Here is a 23,148-nt window from a genome sequence, read left to right as displayed (position 1 = left end):
GCTTTGATCTGTGGTTATTTTTTGGGAAATTCGTGGGTCCTAGTGTCGTGGTGGCCTAGTGGGTAAAGAACCAACCTCTCATGTATGAATGTGGGTCAGGCAAGTACCAATGCAATTTTTTCTAAGTTTGTATGTACTTTCAAAGTATGTCTTAGACACCAATGACTGTGTTTCGGATGGCACGTTAAACTGTAGGTCCCGGCTGTCATTTGAACATCTTTGGCAGTCGGGTAGTCAGAAGCCAGATAGTCTGACAACCAGTCTTGCCTAGGTGTTGAGGAGGTCAGATAGGCATTCGGTTAGACTGGAAGCCGACCCCAATATAGTTGAGAAGAGGCTAGGCCGATGATGATGATGATTTTATTACCCGGTCCCTGCGTCAAACACGTTCAATTTCATTCCATTCTTGGAAGGGAATATAAATATCAATATCAATGCAAAAAAGGGTGAAATATAAAAAAAATAAATGTAATAAAAATCTGCTAAAGTCGGAGTTTCAACCCTAATAATAGCATGTATGTAGAAGTATTACTTAAGATCTTAAACATACATTTAGTTAGGTAAGTCCTTTTGAAGCGACATCGCACAGGTAAGCTACTTATACTAGTTAATATTAAACCTAACTTTCTAACTAGGTCGTAATCAGCCTCTCGTCTAACTAAATGCGGTTAAATATATACTTATAGGTATATAGGTAACTTCTTAAGTATTTGCGACGGTAAGAAATTGTGTAACTAATCATTTTGTGTAATATCAATCAAATATAATAAATATGTAGAGTCCTAAAGATGTAAGTCCTTTTGTACATCTATACTAATATTATAAAGAGGAAAACTTTGTTTGTTTGTTTGTTTGGTTGTAATGGATAAACTCAAAAACTACTATCTGCGAGTAACATGGGCTATATTTTATCCCGGTGCGGGCAGTAGCTCCCACGGGACGCGGATGAAACCGCGGGAAAACGGCTAGTTGAAAATATTGAGAAAAACAACTGCCAGCCACTACTCACAGATCCCATTTCTAAGGTATTTGTCATTTTTTTCTCGACTTACTTCAAAGAATATTAGGGTATGCTTTTCGCTCAATATATGTAATTGCGATCCTGCAGTGTGGTTCTATAAGACTTCACTCTAAACTTCGCATCTGAATCCGCCGTGAGTTACTACACTAGTGCTACTCTTGCGAGCGTGTTTGCGAGTTGAACTAAATTAAACTCGAGATTTTGACAGATAAAGTATGAGATGACTTTTAGAACGTTTTGAACCGAATGCGAAGTGAGAGTGAAATGTGAGTTGTTGTCTGAATTTTATAGAATCGACGTACTGCTCGCCCTTGTTCAGCGTTGGTGTTTAACCTTAAACAGGAATTGGTACAAAATTTCGTAGGTTCTATGGGCATTGGATAGTCTGGTGTTTATTATTTCTTCCCCTCTTTTCACAAATCCAACGCGGACAAAGTTGCGGGCATAAGCTAGTTTTTACTAATATTGTTACTAAGTCTATCTGCCAGGCTTTGACACCAATACTCAGATGCAGATGCACTTTGTACGATTCAATAAACTTTCATAAAGCAGCTCGGAATCTGGAAGTTAGTGATTGATACACCCGTGCATCGAAGAGTAGGTACGTTAATGTCGGTCCTGCCTGTGATCTCTCTCCGGTGGTGTCGGATTGTCGTCTCATCGCGCTATGAGAGTGAAGGAATAGTGAGTGCACCTGTGTCCAAGCAAATGTGCCTGCACTATATGTCCTGCGCAGCTGACTGATCTCCTTATATGAGAACAGCCGCCGTGGAAATCGGTCTGGACGTCCTTATTTTTAATAATACTTTATAAAGGTCACCGTCGACGCTGGATGCAGGTCGCCTCCAACAGGTATCTGTGGAGATCTAAGGGGGAGGCCTATGTTCAGCAGTGGACGTCCTATGCACGAGATGATGATGATGATGATAAAAGATTGGTATGTTTGGGTTGTAAAATAAACAAGAAATAGTTACAAATGTATTCATTATATAATTTACTTAATAATATTATACACACTTAAGTAAGAGAGTACATTAAGTTAAGCCATAATTAGCAACATCTTTTTAATTTAAATTTATCACACTAATATTGTAAAGGTGAATTCTTTCTGAATGTGTGTTAGTTTGTTACTTCCTCACGTGCAAAAAAGCTGAACGACTTTGTAGAAACTATGAAGTCACAAGTGTAGCGGAAGCTAGTCTGAAATTTTCGTTTTTGAAATAAAAATATAATTTACTGTGAAAACCGTCACGACTGCAAACATTTTTTTTTTTCGCGTCCAATTATCTTATAAACTACTGAACGAATTTTCTGGCAGTTTTCGCTAAGTAGATAGATGGTTTCCTGAAGAATATCTTAGTATAGAATTTATGTCAGTAAGAAGTCAGAAGAAGTCTCTGGGACTTTCTAAGACCCCAAATAAAATTGGGAACAGGGCAGGAGGACGAAGAAGAATTTAATAAATACAGATGGATTAACTGCCTGAAAGAGGACATGAATAAGAAATGATGTTAGAATAACAGCTGACAGGGAAGAATTAAAGAGAAAAACATATTGTGCCGACCCTAAATAACTATCGAACAGGGCAGGAAAGACTTTAATTAATTAAAAAGATGTTGTTAATTATGATAAATAGCGGGCTTCAAATAGTTTTTATCCTTGAAACGCGAACGCAAAACCATCTCCGAAGCTGTGCGGTTTGTTCGCGTTGTCTACTTCATTTTCACGGTACTGAAACACAAAAAACATAATTATTACAAACTAGCCTATTTCCCGCAGTTTTACTGCCATCCCGTGGGACTTTTTGCCGGTATCGGGATAAGGGATATAATATAGCTATGTTATTTGGGAAGAGTGTAGCTTTCCAACAGTGAAAGAATTTTTCAAATCGAATTAGTAGCTTCGGAGCCTTCTGGGTACATATATAAAAAAAAATGTTTCTTCTTTATTATATTTATACAGATATATGTACTAGCAACTATTTACTCTTGTTTGTAAGAGAAGGTTAAGCAACGGCTGGTTAGTGGATGGGTGACCACCTATGTCTTGACGATATTTCCACGTTTCAAAAGGCACGTTAAATAAGCTTTGATTGTCATTTGAACATCTTTGGCAGTCATCACGGGTAGTCTGACAATCAGTCTTACCAAAGCGTATTATTCGGTCGCCCAAGAAACTGGGTTGAAGAGGTCAGATAGGGCAGTCGCTCCTTGTGGCACACTGGTACTCAGCTGCATCCCGTTAGACTGGAAGTCGACCCCAACATAGTTGGGAAAAGGCTCGGAGGATGATGGTGTAGTTCTTACCTGTCCGTCGTCCTCGTTCTGACCTCTCCAATTGGACACAAAGTACTGGTTACCAGCGGGCCGCTGCTCTGAGGGACCCTGAGGATGAAGAGCATATTTAGTACCCGACTACTGAGAGAGAAGCGTTATGTTTTTCGAGCATATCTTTTATGTAAATAGGAGTATGTATATGTATTCTTAGAATGTGACGCTAAAGCCATGTTATGTTAAATAAGGCATCCCACAGTCGCGTTTTTTATTAAGCCATGTATTCACTGGGAAACAATGTTTCAGATACATAGTTTCTGAAACATCACGTAGATGTTTACAGCAACAATGTTTCGGAAACTTTGCTGTCCATATCGTCCACAGAAACAAAATTATATGTTTCTGAAACAAATAATTTTGTTTCAGAAACACGTAGATATTGTTTCTGAAACAGTGTTTATAAACAATTGTTTCTCTGTGAATACATGGCTTAATAAAAAACGCGACTGTGGGATGCCTTATTTAAGGTAAAAAAAAATATTTTTAACAGTTTAGTTATCAAATTCGGGTTCGTTACGAGGATTCCAAATTGGAATTTTGAGAATAATATATAAAAAATACGTATTATCCAAAAAATATTCTTACGCGAGGCGTACGACGAGGTAGGTTTGTAAACTTTTAAGAAAAAAAAACTAAAAATCTATTATTTAAAATAATACACACAATGCAAAAAAAAAAAACAATTAGGTACTTTCCTACTATTTTATGAAATAATTCTCTCAACTATAGCTGTTAGAGCGACTAGCAGTCACACTAGCGAGTATTTCTCACCTGGTTCTGTCCCCAGTTCTGCTGGGCTGGGTTGGGTTTCTGCTGATTATACTGTTGCTGCAGGTTGTACTGCTGTCGCTGTTGAGCGTACGCCTGCTGGTAGTAGTTGTCTGAAACAGATATGGTTATTATAATAATTATATCTCAAATTGTACCAAGGCAACTTTTCTAAGGTTGTATGTACTTTCGAAGTATATCTTAGACACCATTGGCTGTGTTTCGGATGGCACGTTAAACTGTAGGTCCCGGCTGTCATTGAACATCCTTGGCAGTCGTTACGGGTAGTCAGAAGCCAGTAAGTCTGACACCAGTCTAACCAAGGGGTATCGGGTTGCCCGGGTAACCGGGTTGAGGAGGTCTGATAGGCAGCCGCTTCTTGTAAAGCACTGGTACTCAGCTGAATCCGGTTAGACTGGAAGCCGACCCAACATGATTGGGAAAAAGGCTCGGAGGATGATGATATCTCAAATTGTTATTACTGTAAAATTACGAGGCTCAAGTTTAAGAAATGATGGTTTTTTGTCGATGAACTTGGGCCTGGTGAACTATCCCTGTGGCGCGCGGGTATATGAGATCAGTAGTAGGTATTGGCGTGAAAGCGCGACAGACAGACAGAATTACATAAAGTTACTATTATAGTAAGTAACATACATAGTATTTGTTATGTACTAACCTGCGTTGCTGGGAGGAACAGGCTCCGGACTCTTTGGTAAATGGCTGCCCTCCAAGATCTGAAAGAGTTACATCATGATGAGTTTACCTAGAAAGTACAAATATAGGTAATTTCATAACCTCGTTGGTCTAGTTGTCACAAAGCGCGACTCCTATGCACGAGGTCCCGGGTAAGACAAAATTGCTTTATGGAACCCAGAATTTGGCATTTGAGAGTACATAAATGTCGGTCCCTCCGGTCGTGTCAGATTGTCGTCCCATCGGACTATGAGATTGAAAGAATAGCGAGTGCACCTGTGTCCAAGCAAATGCTCGTGCACTATAACATGTCTGTCAACTAAGAATCGGCAAGGAACACATCATCATCAATTTGACGAAATAAAGCACTTATGGAACTAATTTTGAAAAATCAATTTAACCATGACTTTTTAGTATTAATTGACAAGGAAATGCTTAATAATCCTTACCTGGAAGCCGTCCTTCCCAGCCCTGTATTTCAACTTGACGAGCTGTCCACTGGGGTCCTTGTACTGGTAGGCGCCGACCCTGGAGCCATCAGGCTCTATTTGTTCTCCAGCCGCCAAGCCGTTGTCTGATGCGTACTCGAAGCGGAATGCGCCGTCTGGAAGAAAAACCATTTGTATCCAGATTTAGTGGCTAAGTAACAGCCGCGCGGACTTCCGATTACTTTGCGCGGCCAGTCCATGGATGGGTCCATCTTTAGAAGTTAGGGTTAATCAGAAGCCAGAACGTCTGACCATCGATATTTCGGGGTTTCGGGTTGCCCAGGATTTTGACTATATTTACTGACTAATATCGAGGAAACATGTTTATTTATACCCTAAATATTTCGAAGCCTTTGAACCGATCTAAAAAAATCTTGTAGGGTCAATTGGAAATAAAGTGTGGAAAGTTTTAGCATAGATTACTATAATAGCTACTACGTAAGTTTTAGGTTAATCTTTCCCTATACAGACCTGAAGTGAGTGATTGTTTGTGGTGCAAGATGGCCGCTTGCTGCTCCTTGGTGAGTCCATACGGCAGACGCCACGGCTCCGCCTTCGGGATTATAGGACCCGCTGTGGCTGTCATTGAACATCTTTGGCAGTCGTTACGGGTAGTCAGACGCCAGTAAGTCTGACAATCAGTCTTACCAAAGGATATTGGGTTGCCCAGGTAACTGGGTTGAGGAGGTCAGATAGGCAGTCGCTTCTTGTGGCACACACTCAGCTGCATCCGGTTGAGACTGGAAGCCGACCCCAACATAGTTGGGAAAAGGCTCGGAAGATGAAGATGATGTGATGCGCTCTGAAAGTCTTACATTAATCCTTTTCTATACATACCTGAAGTGAGTGATTGTTTGTGGTGCAAGATGGCGGCTTGCTGCTCCTTGGTGAGGCCGTACGGCAGACGCCACGGCTCCGCCTTCGGGATTATGGGACCCGCTGTGGTGCGCTCTGAAATTACAGGGTTTTTGTAAAACAAAAATATTAATAAATAAATAATATCGGATATATCTAGTTGAAGTATTATCTAAGGTCCATTTACTTGTTTTTATAAACACAAAGATTTACTTAAAAAATATTGAACGTGAAAAATCATAGCAAACAGTTGTTTTATTAAAACTGCTGTTTATGTTTTTGTCATTGAAATAGAGCTTCAATCTACATCTCAATAATTATAATTAATGGAACTACAGTTTATATATGTACATTTCTTTTTTACATATGTACGTATGTATTCTTTTAATATAGGTATCCTGAAATTTTAGATTTTTACGCCCCAATTATTATCACACCTTTGTAAAAAAAATGACATCGTTACCGTGCCGGCTAAAAAGGATATTAAACTATTAATTAATTATTATTTTTACGAAAGGATTACTGAAGGTCAAAAAGTCACGGAAAACGGTTTTTCCGTGACTCCTCCAAAAAGGAGGAGGTCCTCAATTCATGTGTATGTACCTATGTCATTTCTTACCTTTCCACTCATTGACGGGAGCTGGTCTCCAGGGGTCTACCACGGTAGTACTTTGAGCGTTCACGTCATTGGGCGCTGGCGAGAACAACGCCCTTTGGTATGGGTCATTCTAGAAAAATAAGATTTTTACAGAAATATTGTGAATTTCATAGAGCAAAGCAACTCGAGTGTATGTACTAGGTTTTCACCAAATAACTTTGGCTTACGCATGCACCCTTGCCCTATGACTTAAAAAAAACATGAAATAATCCTTTCACTGTCCACATGAAACAAAAAAAATAATATGTACCTAGTTATTTATTTCAATCTTCAATTAGACCAAACCAAAAAATTGTTCTAAGTATGTGGTTATTCTTAGAAACCCACAGAATATCTTAAATTTTTCGTTGAACCATGCTTTTCAACCACCTGTCTTTTCCTCGCTCCACCTCGCTTTGCTCACTAAAGACAGGAATTTAACATTACTTGTATGTATGGCCCTAACGTCAAAGTTCTATCTCTTTTAAGCATATCAACCACTGACCTCTATATCTACACACTGGACCAGCTGTTCCGTACGTTTGACAGCAATTTTTTTGTGCCCATTTGAAGCGCCAATATCGTCTAAGCGAGTGTCCACAGAACTAATTTTGACGTATAATTTCAAATGGCTGTGAGAGAAGTGTTTGTTCATTGGTTCACTGTAAAATAATTTTAGTACCACGGACACTCGCTACGTCTAACAGCGCCAAAATGGCGATTATCAAACGGGCACAAAAGCACGTTGACAACAGCCTGTCCAGTGGTAAATATAGAGTCAGTGGCCTAACGTCACAATTCTATCTCTATTAAGCATATCAATAAATAGATAAGTTATCAAAATACCGATTTCCATCTACAAAGATAGGTCATAGAGCTACCGTTTGGTCATAAACCCTGTATAGAAAGTTATCTTACTATATTCTTTTGGTTCCAAGGGCGGTCCAATGGTTTGAACAGAACGGGTTCTACCTGTCACATATCTTAGAATTTATGCTGTCCTGGTACTTTTTATATATTTACACCTACATTCAATGCAAAGATTCTATTTTATTACTCTTTTCTATTATTTCTATTTTTTTATGTCTTATGGAAAGACGCAGGGTATTTAACCGACTTGGGGAGACCGAAAAAAAGGGTATTGTGTATTTGGTGTAGTTTTAAGGTGACATTTTTTTTTTTTCAACTACAAATCTATTTCGGCCCGACTTGGGAATTGGGCCCGATACCGAGTGCACAGAAGTCGCGGTATGCTTTGAATTCTCATCATCATCTGCCTAGCCTTTCCCAACTATGTTGGGGTTGGCTTCAATCTACCCGGATACCAGTGTTTTACAAGGAGCGACTAATGATCTGACCTCCTCAACCCAGTAACATATGCATCCCGATACTTTTTAGGACTGGTTGTCAAACTTACTGGCTTCTGACTACCCGTAACGACTGCCAAAGATGTTTGCTTTGAATTCTCAGTTTGTAAACTGGGTGCAGACCATGTCCCATCTCATCGCATGTCCACTGTGCCCTGAAACTTGCTCGCGGGAGGACCTAATGAGCGCATCCGGCCGTGCTCTCGCTGTGGCGGCATATTGGGCTGACAAAGTGTAGTCTCACTATAAGACATGTCATCGACGCAAAACAAGAAGAAGTTTGTAAACTAGGGCTTGACATAAAAAGCTAGTGAGTATGAAAAGTGATGGATCAACAGTTGCTCAAGTATAATTATCAGTCTCACTCCACTGCCCGCTTACTATTCAGTCACAGTTCAATAAATTTTAGCTAAGAATGTTACGATTTTAACTGTTCCAATTATGTGAAGCAACTATGTTAGTAATAGTTAATGAGTATCGTAGGTAAGTCGTGGTGGCCTAGTGGGTAAAGAACCAATCTCTCAAGTATGAGTGTGTTTTCGATTCCAGAGGTCAGGCAAGTACCAATGCAACTTTTCTAAGTTTGGATGTACATACTTTCTAAGTATATCTTGGACACCAATGACTGTGTTGCGGAAGGCACGTTAAATCTGTAGGTCCTTGCTGTCGTTTGAACACCTTTGACAGTCGTTACGAGCCAGAAAGTGTGACAACCAGTCTTACCTAAGGGTATTGGATTGAGGAGTTCAGATAGGCTATCGCTCCATGTGGCACACAGGCACTCAGCTGTATTCGGTTGGACTGGATAGCCGATCCCAACGTAGTTGGGAAAAGGCTAAGCAGATGATACTTAAATCTGTGTGTTCTATTAGGATAGGGAGGGTCATCTATTCTTCTTCTACGACTATATTAATATTATACATAAAGCTTTCAGAACGAGTCAAACTCAGAACCTAATCCCTACTATAGTAAAAAAGAGTTACCATGGAGTTTCATGCCCGTTCTTCTCCATAGGACTACATTTATCTAGCTACTTTTGTTATAGTCAACTAGAATCAAACTAATTAATATTTTTAACGTTATATAAGTGCTTGTAGAGTTCTAAATGGAATAAAATTATTTGACTTTGAATTTGAACTACTTTTACGACTTGAAATTTTCTCAGTTTACGGAGATAGTTTTCAAAGGACGCGGTTGAAACCGCTAAAAGCCGGTTTTGTCATAATTATGTACCTAAGTATTTTACTAACAATTTATGGACTTTTTCCGACATAATCTATTATTATTTACTTAGGCATTGTTAGTTTTCTCGCCCATTTTCCTTTATGAAAACTGTTTAGTCTGAAACTTGAAAGAAAATTCAAAATAAACAGTTGTTTTAAGAAATCTGACGTTAATGTTTTGATTAAGACAATAGTACTATATGAATGCTGATCATTTATTTGCAAATACGATGTATATTGGATATTGTATGTTTACTATTATTGTATATTGTTGATGAACTTTTTCCTGAAAATGTTACGTCAGTTTGTCAATATATGACATCATCTAATTAACTGATTTTTAGTTTAATCTTCTTATTGCTTTTCGTTAGTCTGACTAAAACTCGAGAATGGCTGGACCGATTTGGCTTATTTTGGTATATTATAGATTTGGTATAGTATAGATTTGGGCATTTGGCTTCTCAAATATTTGTAGAGGTCCAGGTAAGGTTGTTGGGATCAGTTAGTCTGCATATAAAAATGAAGTTTGTAACAAAATGGTGGACTTTATAAAACATTAGTTCAAGATAATAATTTCCCAACTATGTTGGGGTCGGCTACCAGTCTAACCGGATGTAGCTGAGTACCACTGTTTTACAAGGTGCGACTGTCAAGGTAATCAATTGTAATCCAAAAAAACTTATGTTATCCCAACCATCTCATATTATTTTTTTATTAGGTATGTGTAAATAAATAAATATTGTTTAAAGACATATTTTTCTTGTATTATAAATGACACATTTTTACTGAAATTCTTTATGAATTGTATTGAAATTGTTAAGATCATTTTTTTATAAGACATGTGTTGCTAGGGAGTTTGTTGCGCCACTTCTTCTTCCCAGCAATAACACATAGGAAGTGGTGAAGGGTGGGCGTTTTTGGGGCTATCTCATGTAATCCTGAAGTTCGAAAAGTGCTGTTTTTCAGCCTACTTTGAATGTATGTTTTTTTTTTTAAATATTGGAACGAAATAAAATATTTTAAAAAAGTAACGCGTAGGGTTAAAATTCATTCTTCACACAAAAAGGGTCTGGTAATCAAAACGGTTGAAAAATTATAATCTCCCGAGCCTTTTCCCAAATATGTTGGGGTCGGCTTCCAATCTAACTGGATGCGGCTGAGTATCAGTGCTTTACAAGGAGCGACTGCCTACTTGATCTCCTCAACCCATTTACCCAGGCAAACTAGTATCCCTTGATAGGACTGGTTGTCAGTCTTACTGGCTTCTGACTACCCGTAACGACAGCCGGGACCTACAGTTTATCGTGCTCTCCGAAACAGGGCGATGTTGAACACTGTTCTAAATATTCGTTTTATTCTCGTTTGTAGATTTGTAGTAACATAAAGTTGTTTTAAGTTTATAAATATACGTTTAAATAATTGTGTACTTACTTGGTGAAAGGTCTGTGGTGCATAGTAGTTGTTATTTTGACCTCTGACAGCCGCCGCGAGGAGAAAACACCAGAAGCATATCAACTGTAACAATATAAGGTTAAGGTTTACATATCGCATTGATATTGTGGAGAAGTGACCATGTCTATGATTCACATATTTTTAAAGTCGAGTTTCGAAGTTACAAGACATAGAAATCCCTAAAATTATAAATGCCATTTGTAAATATATATGTGGGTATATTTTGTTACTCTGTCACGTAAAAAATCCTGAATGGATTTTAATGAAACTTGACAGTACCTAATATCTATCTACAAAAAGCTAAAGATTTTGTTTGATAAAACGTACTAATATCAGAAACTATCAGATCTATTTGACAAAGTCTCAAAAAAACTTTCCAGTTTATTTTCATTTTTCCAACTACCCAGTTAGTAGCAAGGAAAAAGTTATGCAGTAGGCTGATTCTAAGTTAAAATAAAGTACATAATAATAATAAAAGGGCAGGAATGCATACATGGAATGCATGGTTAAGTAAGTGTTTACAAACAACAGATAGGTACTGAAATAATTCTAAGAATTATTAATATTTTTATTATATACGTAGTATTTTATTTTGTTTACATATTTAATTTACAAGAAATAAAAAAGATTTTTTATCATTTATTTTATTTTATAGGTAGGTACTAGCTTCTGTCCGCGATTTCACTCGCGCCCCGAGGAATGCACTTTATAATTATCGTACATGGACAAAAAACGGCCTAAATATTATACTGATAAAGTAAGCTATATTACTGTCAGGTTTCATCATAATTCATACACTAGTTTTAGCGTGAACAAAATCTCCACATAGTTACATTTATGTTACAAAAATAATTATAATGTGTCGTATAATTATGTATTTATTTTTGTGTCTCCACAAGACCACGGGACTACTGAGTCCCGAATTTTGGGAAGGCGAACGTGGGGCCGAAGCCAACACGCGCGAAGGCCTTTTGAACTTCAATGAAATGGTGACTCTATTTAATGTTACTGTTACAGCCTTTTTATCGTCCCACTGCTGGGCTGCGGCCTCCTCTCACACGGAGAAGGGTTGAGCATTAATCACCACGCTTGCTCAATGCGGGTTGCTGATTTCAGACTATATAGTCCACTAGACTCTAATTAATGATTTATTATTTAATTATTTATAATTATTAAGTAGGTAGGTTTCGGACTTACGCATATCCAAAATATTTATACTAAGATCACTTTTTAACACGCTTTTATTAGGTCGACCTGTATGTAACTATGTGACAAAAACTAATTTAACCATCTTCCAAGGATCGTAGCGTCATGAAAATTGACAGCTGTATGTAGTTCTGATGACAATACAATAATATGGTACTGTCGAACTGATCTGATGATGGAGCCGGAAGATATGAACTGGAACTTCATGATGGAACATCGTATCATACTTAGCTGTGTTTGGATTATTTAGAAAAATATTTTAATGAACATTGGCCATATTTAGGTACGCTCATTTATAAAATGTTTTAAAACTATTAATTTATTTTCAATCAATTCAATTTTCTTGTTAGTTTTCAAAATACAGTCAACAAAATACAGTTTAAGCCTTAGTGGTTTTTGGTTGCTATTTTAAATTGATAATCCTGTATTTATTGTAAATATGATACATAAAGAAATACTTAGTTGATTGGTTTAGACTAAATTTTATTTAAAAAGATAAACTGTACATTATTTTAAAATAAACGAAATCTGTACCTATTGAGTAAAAAAAAAACTAAAATATGATAAGGATAAAAAATCTATATTTAACTACATTAAAAAGAAACTTAAAACTAATAAAAGGCGGATGCGTTGATTGGTTAGTTATAATTTGTTCTTTTTTATTTGTAAATATATTTTAGTTAATTGTTATTATTTTGTTGTTTTAAGGTTGATTATTACTGTAAATACCGTTAACTACACAAATAATAATTAAAAAAAACTCACCCTCATTGTCAGAACTGCAAAGGCCTCCGTTCAAAGTGATGGACAGACGGACAATGCGTTTTATATTATGAAATCTGCACATATATAGATGTTTACCAAGGCTCAATAGACCGTAGCAAAACTCGTATGAAGATTGTAGCGAAATATTACTATAAAGAACGATTGCAGAAGTTTATTTTTTTAATATAATGACGTAAGGAGGTTCTCAATTCGAATGCTGGACTTTTTTACAAGTTGACGCTTGAAATATGATTCAAAAATATAAATAAATCGAGAATGTATTTTTTTTTCAAGATGATTTCTTTCAAGATTATTTTTCTTTTTTCTTTCACAAACAAATAAATAACAAAGACAAATGCGTTTGGAATTTATATCACTTTTATAGAGATATTTAAAAAATTGAATAGTGACGTCACAACCGTAAAGTCTTTTTAAATGAATTATAGGTATATTTTAGTTTTTTTTTCAGTTTAATTTAAATAGAAAATACGTGTCTAACTACTACTAATTATGACTGTTTTTTAATCCTATCATCGCGCCTATTTACCACAGTTAAATAAAAAACTAGTCTTCCCCGATACAAGGATTGACCACAACTGAAAGATTTTGTACAAACGAACCAGATTCCGATAAGCATGTTAAAACAAACAAACAAACGAATGAATTTCAATTGTGTGAAAATATCTTGCTGCGAGCGTGTTTACAAAAATGAAAATGGTTACACATTCATGATATGAGGTCATAATTGTGTAAAATATTACACATATTCGATAATATGCTGTATCAAGAGAGATCCTACATCTAGTATACTAATATTATAAAGAGGAAAACTTTGTTTGTTTGTTTGGTTGTAATGAATAGGCTCAAAAACTACGGGACTAATTTTAAAAATTCTTTCACCATTCGAAAGCTACATTATCCACGAGTAACATAGGCTATAGTTTATCCCGGTACGGGCAGTAGTTCCCACGGGACGCGGGTGAAACCGCGAGAAAACGGCTAGTTATAAATATTTATATAAGTTTAACATTATTTACTTAAAACTCACCGCATTTGCCTAGCCTTCTCCCAACTATGTTGGGGTCGGCTTCCAGTCTAACCAGGTGCAGCTGAGTACCAGTGCTTTACAAGGACCGACAGCGACATTCGAAATGTGCTGATTTTCAGCCTACTTTGAATAAATGACTTTTGATTTTGAATATTTCTTTTTAACTATTTTTACAATGCGGGGCTGTATTTTTTGTGGAAGCTATAAGTTGAACTTCTTTTATTTACTTTTCTTATGACATTATTACATTTTCGTGGACAACAATCAGGGTCATATATTTTCTTTAATTAATCTATAATTCGATACAGGGTGTATCAGAGTATAATTTAACGAAACAATATGAAACGATCAAGTTAACGTATTTTCGATAGTAACCTAAAAAGTATAAGGAAACTCCTCCAAGTTTCAAAATTTTATTTTCCCACGTGCAAGCTGTTTAAAAATCTTCATCATCGGCTTTTTGAATAGGCTAGTTTCCTAAAAAATAATAATTAGTCCGTCTTGTAGATTGTCCAAAATTAAGCGATACGTATTTTTTCTTTTTTAAATTGGATCAGAACTTGTTAAGATATAGCGTGTTAAAGTTGAGTGTGACGTCACAAGTTGCTACAATTTTCAGGACACTGTGACGTAAAAGGCCCCCACTCCTAATTTTTGAAGTGTATTATCTTTGTCATTTTATGTTTAATTGAAAAAAGAAAAAATACGTATCCAATATTTTTTGATTATCTAAAAAGCGGACTAAATATTATTTCATTATTTCGACCCTGGACACTACCCTATTGTCCCTGTAGTGTTTTTTTTTACTCTGGGAATGAATGAGCTTTAATCACCACGCTTGCTAAATGTGGATCGGCGATTTAGTAATTTAAAATTTCAGTTTCCTCAAGCTGATATCTTCACCTTTACTCTCAGATGACGCTCGTGCTGTGTGTGCAGCGTGAGGGAGTGTCAGGCTCTTACTGACTAAAACCCACCATGTTCCTTTTGGAGCCCTTTGTGCAAGACCTGCGGTAACTTTTTCAAACAATCCCGCAGTCTCATTTGGATTTACCTACTTAATTTCAATAAGCGTATTTGACTTTCACCTTTCACCGCTTTGGACCTTAACTTAGGGTTAATTGTTGGGTATACATTTTCACCTAATTTCCCGAAAACGAGTATTAGGTACTTATTTGTATTTTTTTCTCTTTCTCCTCTCTTCTGATAGCGACTCGCCCTATCACGGTTTACATGTTCATAAAGATTTTTTAAGTTTCATCACATTTATGTTTCCAAGTAACTAACACTTTGTCTATTGCTGAAAACACCGTGAGAATCCATCCATTTCTTTTTAAGTTTCGCGCGGACAGACAGACACAGCATAGAATTTTATTTTATGTATGTAGTGGTTGAAACACTCTGTGCAGTCAATACATAATAGGCGTAATTTGAGCTATAAAATGTTAATTAATTAGGTACTTAATTGAACGGTATCTATTTGCTAACAACTTAGTTATTTACCTGTTTTAAAATCGATTATTATCAACACGTATTTAAATTAAGGCATCCGTCTAACTTTTACAGATTGCAGACTTCTATTAAGATTCCAAGTTCACCGACAACGTAAACGTCAGTTTTTTTTAAAGCAACATTTTACTATAATATATAACTTTCTAAAGTCCATTTCACAAAAGAAGTCCCGCAGACGCAGCGCTAGTGTCTATGCGATAGCTCTGTAAATCATCATCCTCCGAGCCTTTTTCCCAGCTAAGTATGTTGGGGTCGGCTTCCAGTCTAACCGGATGTAGCTGAGTACCAGTGCTTTACAAGCAGTGACCTCAACCCAGTTACCCGGGCAACCCAATACCCCTTGGTTAGACTGGTGTTAGCTTTACTACTGGTTTGTATGTATTTACATGAAACCGTTTTGGATCGAAGCGGCAGCAGCACGTGCAGTCGCCCTCAGATATTGACTTGTTCATGGCAGTTGGCAGTAGTTGGCATTCAAAACGTATCTTTAACTGGTCGCAGAAAACGGTTCCCCGGTTAAAGAAACGTTAAAGATTCGGTTGGAGGCGACCTGCATCCAGCCTAGGAATAGGTGAAAGTATTTTGATTTGAAAGTCTTCTTAGACTTGGCTCAAGTTCACCGACAAAAATCAACTGTTTACTTTGAATTTTCACATTTAATTTTCAAAGTAAACAGTCGTTTCGGTACAAACGGACCTTAAAACTTTCCCCTTTTTCATATGTTTCAATACTTGTTTTATTTCAAGTCTAGTCTACTTTAATAACCACGATTAGATCAATATCGAACTCGGAGAAATGAGTTAAAAATCACGCGTGCTATCAAAGCCTAGTTAGCCGTTAACCAGGTTACCTGTCGCGGTCAGACGCTTGTAATAATTACTGGGTTACGTAATATCTTCATACTTACCACTTATAGGGGTGAGTAGATGTCGTTGATTGCTAAATTGATCGCTCTAGAAGTAGGTACTCTAAAACGTTTTGGAAGCCGACCCCAATATAGTTGGGAAAAAGGCTCAGAGGATGTTAAGGATGTGAAGTACTCTAAATTAAGTCTAGCTAAGTGCCTGTACTGTTTCGGAAGGCACATTAAATTGGTGGGTCCCGGCTGTCATTTGAACATTTTTGGCAATCATTAGGGGTAATCAGAAGCTAGAAAGACTGACAATCAGTCTTCCTAAGAGGTATCCGGTTGGGTTTCTCTTGATAAGGAGAGTAACTTCATCTTCCTTATATACATATATATATGTACTCCTTTATGTACCTACTCTTTTATATACTCACCTATACACTCCCCTATGTACCCTCCCTTTATACTCCTTTTTGTACCAGGTACCCCTTTGTACTCCCTTATTATACCGTTCTCTGTACTCACCATATGTACTCACCATATGTACTCTCTTATATACTCCTTATGTACTTACCTACCATTTTGAATGTGAATGTGCCCACATCTTTTTATTGCCTTGATGCGCCCCTGTTCCTAGACCTATGTCAGCAATATTATAGGTAAAGCTAAAGAGATTGTTCTTTCGTTAACAAAACCAAATTCAGCAAGCTATTACGACCGTATGAAGACTTAATGAATGTCAGGTTTAACCATCCATAGCTCAATTTTAAACTGACAACCTCAATTTGAAGATTACAGCATAACAACTAGAGGTATCGCGTGAAAGTGATTACCTATCAATAAACAATTATAAACTTATGTAAGAGTAACCGAGCCGTTTATGAACGTATTAATAATTCATATATCCGTCTTATTTCCGTTTTGTTATGTTATTGTGGTGAGACTAGCTTAGAAAAGCGGTTTCACCCGCGTCCCTAGGGTATTAATTCTCGCACCCGGATAATAATGTACCACCAAGAAAAGTCGTGGCGGCCTAGTGAGTAAAGAACCAACCAGGTCAGGCAAGTACCAATGCAACTTTTCTAAGTTTGTATGTACTTACTAAGTATATCTTGGACACCAATGACTGTGTTTCGGATGGCACGTTAAACTGTAGGTCCCGTCTGTCATTGAACATCCTTGACAGTCGTTACGGGTAGTCAGAAGCCAGTAAGTCTGACAACTGGACTTAACTTGGGTCGGTTAACTGGGTTGAGGAGGTCAGATAGACAGTCGCTCCTTGTGGCACACTGGTACTCAGCTGCATCCGGTTAGACTGGAAGCCGACCTCAACATAGTTGGGAAAAGTAATTCACCTAGGTACATTTGTACCTTTTTTTGCAACTGAGTCTTAAAAAAATAAAACAATACAAATATACAAAAAACAAATGATTTATTACAAAAAATATCACCATTTAACATCTTATTTAAACAATGGAATCACAAACATTAAGCTTAGCTTGCCGCGGTCAGCCATATGATGGGTGACCATAATCTCCACCTATACTCTGATTGAGCAGGATCAAAACTAAAGATAAACTATGTTGACATGACTTTTTATTTAAGAACTCAGTATAAATAAAAATAACTGCCTCGTTGGTCTAGCTGTCACAAGCGCGGCTGTTGAGCACGAGGTCTCGGGTTCGATTCCCGAGTCGAGCCGAAATCGTGCATCGGAGAGCACGTGAATGTCGGTCCTGCTTGTGATCTCTCTCCGGTGGTGTCGGATTGTCGTCCCATCGCGCTATGAGAGTGAAGGAATAGTGAGTGCACCGCAGTCCAAGCAAATGCTCGTGCACTATAATATGTCCTGCACAGTTGGCTGATCTCTTTACATGAGAACAATCACCGTAGCTGATAATCGGCTAGGAGGATGTATACAAATTTTTATATCAAACAATGTTTAAGGTTCTTCAACCTACAGACAGACATGTGTTGCTGGGGAGTTTATTGCGCCACTTCTTCTTCCCAGCAATAACTCATAGGAAGTGGTGAAGGGTGGGCGTTTTGGGGGCTGTCTTATGTAAATTCCTGACGTTCAAAAAGTGCTGTCTTGCAGCTAAGTTTGAATAAATGATTTTTTATTTTGATTTTGGATATAATTAGTGTAAAAAGTCCTATCAAGATCGATTATCTTTAGTTAAACCAACTCAAAGGAGAATAGTGAAACCTATTCAATAATATGTCTATCTAAGATAGTCTGACACCCAGGCTGACATATCAGGAGTATACTTGATAGGAGGTAAGTCGTAAGGAATTATCAGACGGTTCTTGGCACCTCGCTTTAGTGGGAAAAAATCTTCTTTTATCTGTGAAAAATAAATTAATATATTAAAATATATGTCTATTTATATATGTCTGTCAACATTTTGTAACATGTGACATTTAGTACAATACCTGAGAAAGGTCATAGGTTTTTCATCCAGGTATCATATCATATCATTTATTGCATTCCATAATGTACATTTGGTGGAAAATATAAAATATTAGAGGTAGTCACAATTATGGACCCTGATGGGCACAGCAAAAAAGTTAGAAGAGAGGTACGGGAAGTCGTTCTCTTGGGACAAATAATTTTCAGAACTAACTAATATTATTCATAAATATCGCAGAACTAACTAAGGTTTAGTATATATTTTTTCTATTCAGTGATTTTGAACGCCGATTATTTTTTTCTTCAAGTTCATTTACGATTGCAAACCTGTACACTTGAAGTATTTTTATTTTGGTTATAAGTTAAGTATTGCCATCCAACGTGGCAATGCTGCCAGCCTCTTTTATTTAATTAATTTATAGATACTAAATTTCTATTTCACATTACATATTTCTATTTCACATTACATAGATATTTACAATAAATATCAAAAACTATCCTAGTAAAACAAACAACTAAAAAGCGTCAAAAAATTCGTCCCCATCGCTGTCAACTGGGAATTTCTATTTTTATATTAAAATTTTACTTTGAGACAATTTTTTTTCTTGTTTCTAAAAAAGGGGACCGGGTTGTCAAAGTAACTAAGTTGACGACGTCAGATAGGCAGTCGTTCCTTGTGGCACACTGGAACTCTGCATCCAGCTAGAATAGTGGCCGACTTTAGCCGACCCCAACATAGTTAGGAAAAGGCTCGGGAGATGATGATGAGTGATGAACTTACCACAAACTGAGGCAAGAACAGCACACCAGCTTCATAGCTCATGATCCTCAGAGCTCCGTTGCCTTTATTGAGCTGTCCCCAAGCGGCCTTGCTGACGTTGGCGGACGTGAGCAGGTAGAAAGCAGCGCTGTCGCTACAGACGCGCGAGTACGACTTTATGTGTGGCATGGCACGGCTGCGACCGCTCACACCACCTACCCACTGACTGGGGGACATTATAACAATATGATACTTATGAGAAATACGACCAAAATAAAAATTATAGTTATCGGCACGAATCTTGAGCTCTGACTTTCACCTGCGCAGAAGTAATTTATGGGTCCCTTTTGTGGTATGAAGTGAGGCGCATTTTTGGCTAAAAGCTAAGAAGAGAACGGGTGTACTATGCCAAATCGAATGCCAATTGATCGACCACTATAAATCGAAATTTAGAATTTCGATTTATACTCGAAAATTCATAATATCGAATGGTTATTAAATCGAACAGTCAATACATCGCGCAGTCAATACATCGAGTGTTCAAAATATCGAATGTTCGTTTGATCGAGCGTTAAATGCATCGCATATTCATCCTATCGAAAAATCTTTTTTTTTTTTTGAATACAAGAAAAACTCATTCGATTATTTGTCATTCGATTTGGCATAGTACACCCGAAGAGAACACTGGAGCTGTTTACGAAAAAAATCTAAACCTATATTGATAAAATTTGACAGCGCAGAAGTAAGAAAACATTTTGACAAAGACACCTAACAAGATTTCTTAGAACTTGCGAAAGTATGACACTATTACCTTCTGAAAACGACTGAGCCAATGTCGACAAAATTTGACAGAGAACTGAATAGAATCATCTAAGATTTTCACTGACAGAAACTATTTACTTTTAAAATTTAACGTTAATATTCAAAAATGGTTGTTTTAAGAAAACTGACAAATTCAATATTCTATGTATCTGTTGTTTTGCTTACTGGTAATATCAAATTCCCATCTTTCCTTTTTTTCCCCATTATCAAAAATCATCAAATGACCTCTCCCGCTGTGGGTTACGCGCGGAGAGGGAGTGTCAGACTCATACTGACTAAACACCGTCGCGTTCCGTCGTAGGCCTTTGAGGGTTCGTTCAGACAGACCGGCTCGGAGAGAGGAGAAAATTCTTAACACGTTGAAAATCGATTACTTAGTGTTTGTAGTAAGGTTTATTTTTGCACGCGCACTACTTTTGTCATTAAGAATGCTCGAAGGCGCTCGGTGTGAAATAATAAGAGGAGTCGACTGGCTCCGATCGTGTATTTTTTCTTGACGTTGCATGCTCTTTAATGCTCGCGCAGCCGATCGGCTCCGGTCTGTGTGAAAAGAAAAATGCGCGCTGATGCTCTCCGAGCCGGTCTGTTTGAACGGACACTTACGTACCAGGGCCGCGGTAACTCGCGCGAACAATCCCGCAGCCCCGGCAGGACCAAGTTCCAATCTCTGGTAAGCTTAACAATAGATAGTTCGAATATTGGGAGCATTTAGTAAATATACTCACTATAAATAATTGTTGAGCCACGGTTGTTTAGCGTGACAGTCGGCGGCGTACGGCAAACAGCCACCGCCTAAAAGATTGTCGTGTGATTGTCGCACGTTTTCTGAAGACAATAGAAATTAATATATTTATAGATTTTTACAAAAATTATACAATGAATAGAATGTGTTTATCAATAAATAAATCTACTTAATAAGGGCACGATGTAGAATTTTCTTGAAAGTAGCTCAAACGGGTTGTGTCTAAAAATGGGGTGCAGAAAAAGAGATCTAATTCGAAAATTTTAAATACATACATTGAATCTGTATGGATATCCTATACATATTTTATCCAACTAAGGGAAAAAGTACCCCAGAAACGTAAGTGAAACCGCAGGAAAACAGCTAGTCTTACCTAGAGATGGGTAAATTATCTTCAATGGCGGCGGAGTGGACAACAGTTGTGACTGATTTTTAATCTTAGTGAAGTTATGTAGAAAATCGCCCGTCAGCCATAGCTGTGGACAAAATAATCAAAATGAATATTTGTTATGTATGACTCACACATTCAATCACTCACAGTCATTCACTCACATGCTCACTTGGCCTATTCATAAGTCTTTCACTACTAATTAAATTCACTATCTCATTCACGAACTCACCACTTTTACCTTCTCAAACTCACTCATCCACTCATTTTCTCAAACTCACTCGCTCACTTTCTCTAAATCACACACTCACATAATCACTCACTCTCTCTAACCCACTCACCAATCAGACCAGAAACCTTTTGAAAAAGGCTAGGCAAACAACAAAATGACATACCTTAGGCTCTTTCCCGAAACTGCCTATACTGCTAGCCTGAGCTATAAGAGGCCACTGAGCGTTCTCGCTGGGCGGGACAGCGCAATGTTGCCGCAGCAGCGAGCCGACTCGAGTCATGCCCCAGTCCTGGTCGAAGTGGGACCCTGGGACTGATGCTACTAGGAATACACTAAGAAAAACATGTGTTTTGAGAAACAGCAGACAAAAAAAAATTTGTCAGGGAGGCCTAGAAGTCACGTAGGTCTAGCTAAGTCATGACAGCCTAGAAGTCAAGGTGGCCTAAGCTGAGCCGGTCTTGAAGTCATGTTGGCCTAGAAGTCACCGTGGCCTAGATGTCATGGTGGCCAAGAAGTCGTGGTGGCCTATTGGATAAAGCACCAACTTCTCAAGCATAAGTGCGTGGGTTCGATTCTTGAACAACGTCGGAGACAAAACCAAGGTTTGTAAGAAAGCAAATTATGTAATTTTCCGCCATAAAACAACTATAAACTTCACATAAACGATCTACTAAATAGTCCGAATAAAGCCTAAACATTTGGTTTGGATAGGTGAGACCGTTCGTGGGTTATAAAATTGCAACGAAAAGTGGCGTTCATTTTTATACATGTAGATGAAAATATGTTGTTCCGATCCCAACAAAAATATGTATTGAGATAAGGGCTGGAGGATGATGATGATACATATGTATCTACTTATTGAATACACTTTTACCTACACACACTTTACTACACTTTACTTTAACTGCCTCGTTGGTCTAGCTGTCGCAAGTGCGGCTGCTGAGCACGAGGTCTCGGGTTCGATTCCCGAGTCGGGCCGAAATCGCTTTGTGGGTTTTAGAAGACTTTCACAAAGCAGCCCGCAGCCTGGAAGCTGGTGCATCGGAGAGCACGTAAATGTCGGTCCTACGCCTGATCTCTCTCCGGTCGTGTCGGATTTCCGTCCCATCGGGCTATGAGAGTTAAGGAATAGTGAGTGCACCTGTGTCTGCGCAAATGCTCGTGCACTATAATATGTCCTGCGTATTTGGCTAATCTCCTTACATGAGAACAGCCGCCGTAGCCGATAATCGGCTAGGAGGACATCATCATCATCATCACACTTTATAGCACACATTAACATATTTTTTCAATAATACAGAAAAACTAAAAGGAACTTTTCTAAGTTTGTATGTATTTCCTAAGAAAATCGTGTAGTCAGAAGCCAGTAAGTCTGACACCAGTCTAATCAAAGGAGTATTGGGTTGCCCGGGTAACTGGGTTGAGAAGGTCAGATAGGCAGTCGCTGCTTGTAAAGCACTGGTACTCAGCTGCATCGGGTTAGACTGGAAGCCGACCCCAACATAGTTGGGAAAAGGCTCGGGAGATGATGATATGAAGACACGATGTGCCGACCAAATAAAATTGGGAAAAGGGC

General features: G+C 37.8%; 2 protein-coding genes across 3 annotated transcripts in view; both read right to left on the bottom strand.

The window, feature by feature from the left end:
* Nucleotides 1-2,078: 2,078 nt before the first annotated feature.
* On the bottom strand, nt 2,079-13,391 carry LOC110380120 (uncharacterized). Its single transcript, XM_064042983.1, has 9 exons — nt 12,809-13,391; nt 10,817-10,900; nt 6,778-6,886; nt 6,141-6,254; nt 5,265-5,419; nt 4,799-4,856; nt 4,126-4,235; nt 3,328-3,405; nt 2,079-2,752 (listed from the first exon to the last, which is right to left on the bottom strand). Exons 1-9 carry the CDS (start codon nt 12,812-12,814, stop codon nt 2,675-2,677), a joined length of 792 nt encoding a protein of 263 aa, XP_063899053.1. The 5' UTR covers nt 12,815-13,391; the 3' UTR covers nt 2,079-2,674.
* A 4,239-nt stretch (nt 13,392-17,630) lies between these two features.
* The window catches only part of Gkt (glaikit), a 31,889-nt gene continuing 26,371 nt past the window's right edge, over nt 17,631-23,148 (bottom strand). The window contains exons 10-14 of one of the 2 annotated variants that reach the window (XM_064043075.1): nt 21,736-21,904; nt 21,326-21,428; nt 20,936-21,035; nt 19,410-19,614; nt 17,631-18,563 (exon numbers count right to left, since the gene is read on the bottom strand). In XM_064043075.1, coding sequence (XP_063899145.1) covers nt 18,441-18,563; nt 19,410-19,614; nt 20,936-21,035; nt 21,326-21,428; nt 21,736-21,904 — 700 coding nt within the window. In that variant the 3' untranslated portion in view covers nt 17,631-18,440. The remainder of the gene's footprint in view (nt 18,564-19,409; nt 19,615-20,935; nt 21,036-21,325; nt 21,429-21,735; nt 21,905-23,148) is intronic. The other variant, XM_064043076.1, reaches the window with a different exon arrangement.

Source organism: Helicoverpa armigera, chromosome 30 (assembly GCF_030705265.1).
Source record: "Helicoverpa armigera isolate CAAS_96S chromosome 30, ASM3070526v1, whole genome shotgun sequence".
Lineage (NCBI taxonomy): Eukaryota > Metazoa > Arthropoda > Insecta > Lepidoptera > Noctuidae > Helicoverpa > Helicoverpa armigera.
The sequence above is the reverse complement of the archived record's forward strand: the minus strand, read 5'-3'. Positions and strand labels throughout refer to the sequence as shown.

What these genes read in the sequence shown, in the direction of transcription:
- LOC110380120 (XM_064042983.1), bottom strand. An exon ending in TGTTCCTCCCAGCAACGCAG is followed by an intron (nt 4,236 to 4,798) that starts GTTAGTACATAA and finishes TATCTGTTTCAG; the next exon opens with ACAACTACTACCAGCAGGCG. An exon ending in AGAACTGGGGACAGAACCAG is followed by an intron (nt 3,406 to 4,125) that starts GTGAGAAATACT and finishes CTTCATCCTCAG; the next exon opens with GGTCCCTCAGAGCAGCGGCC.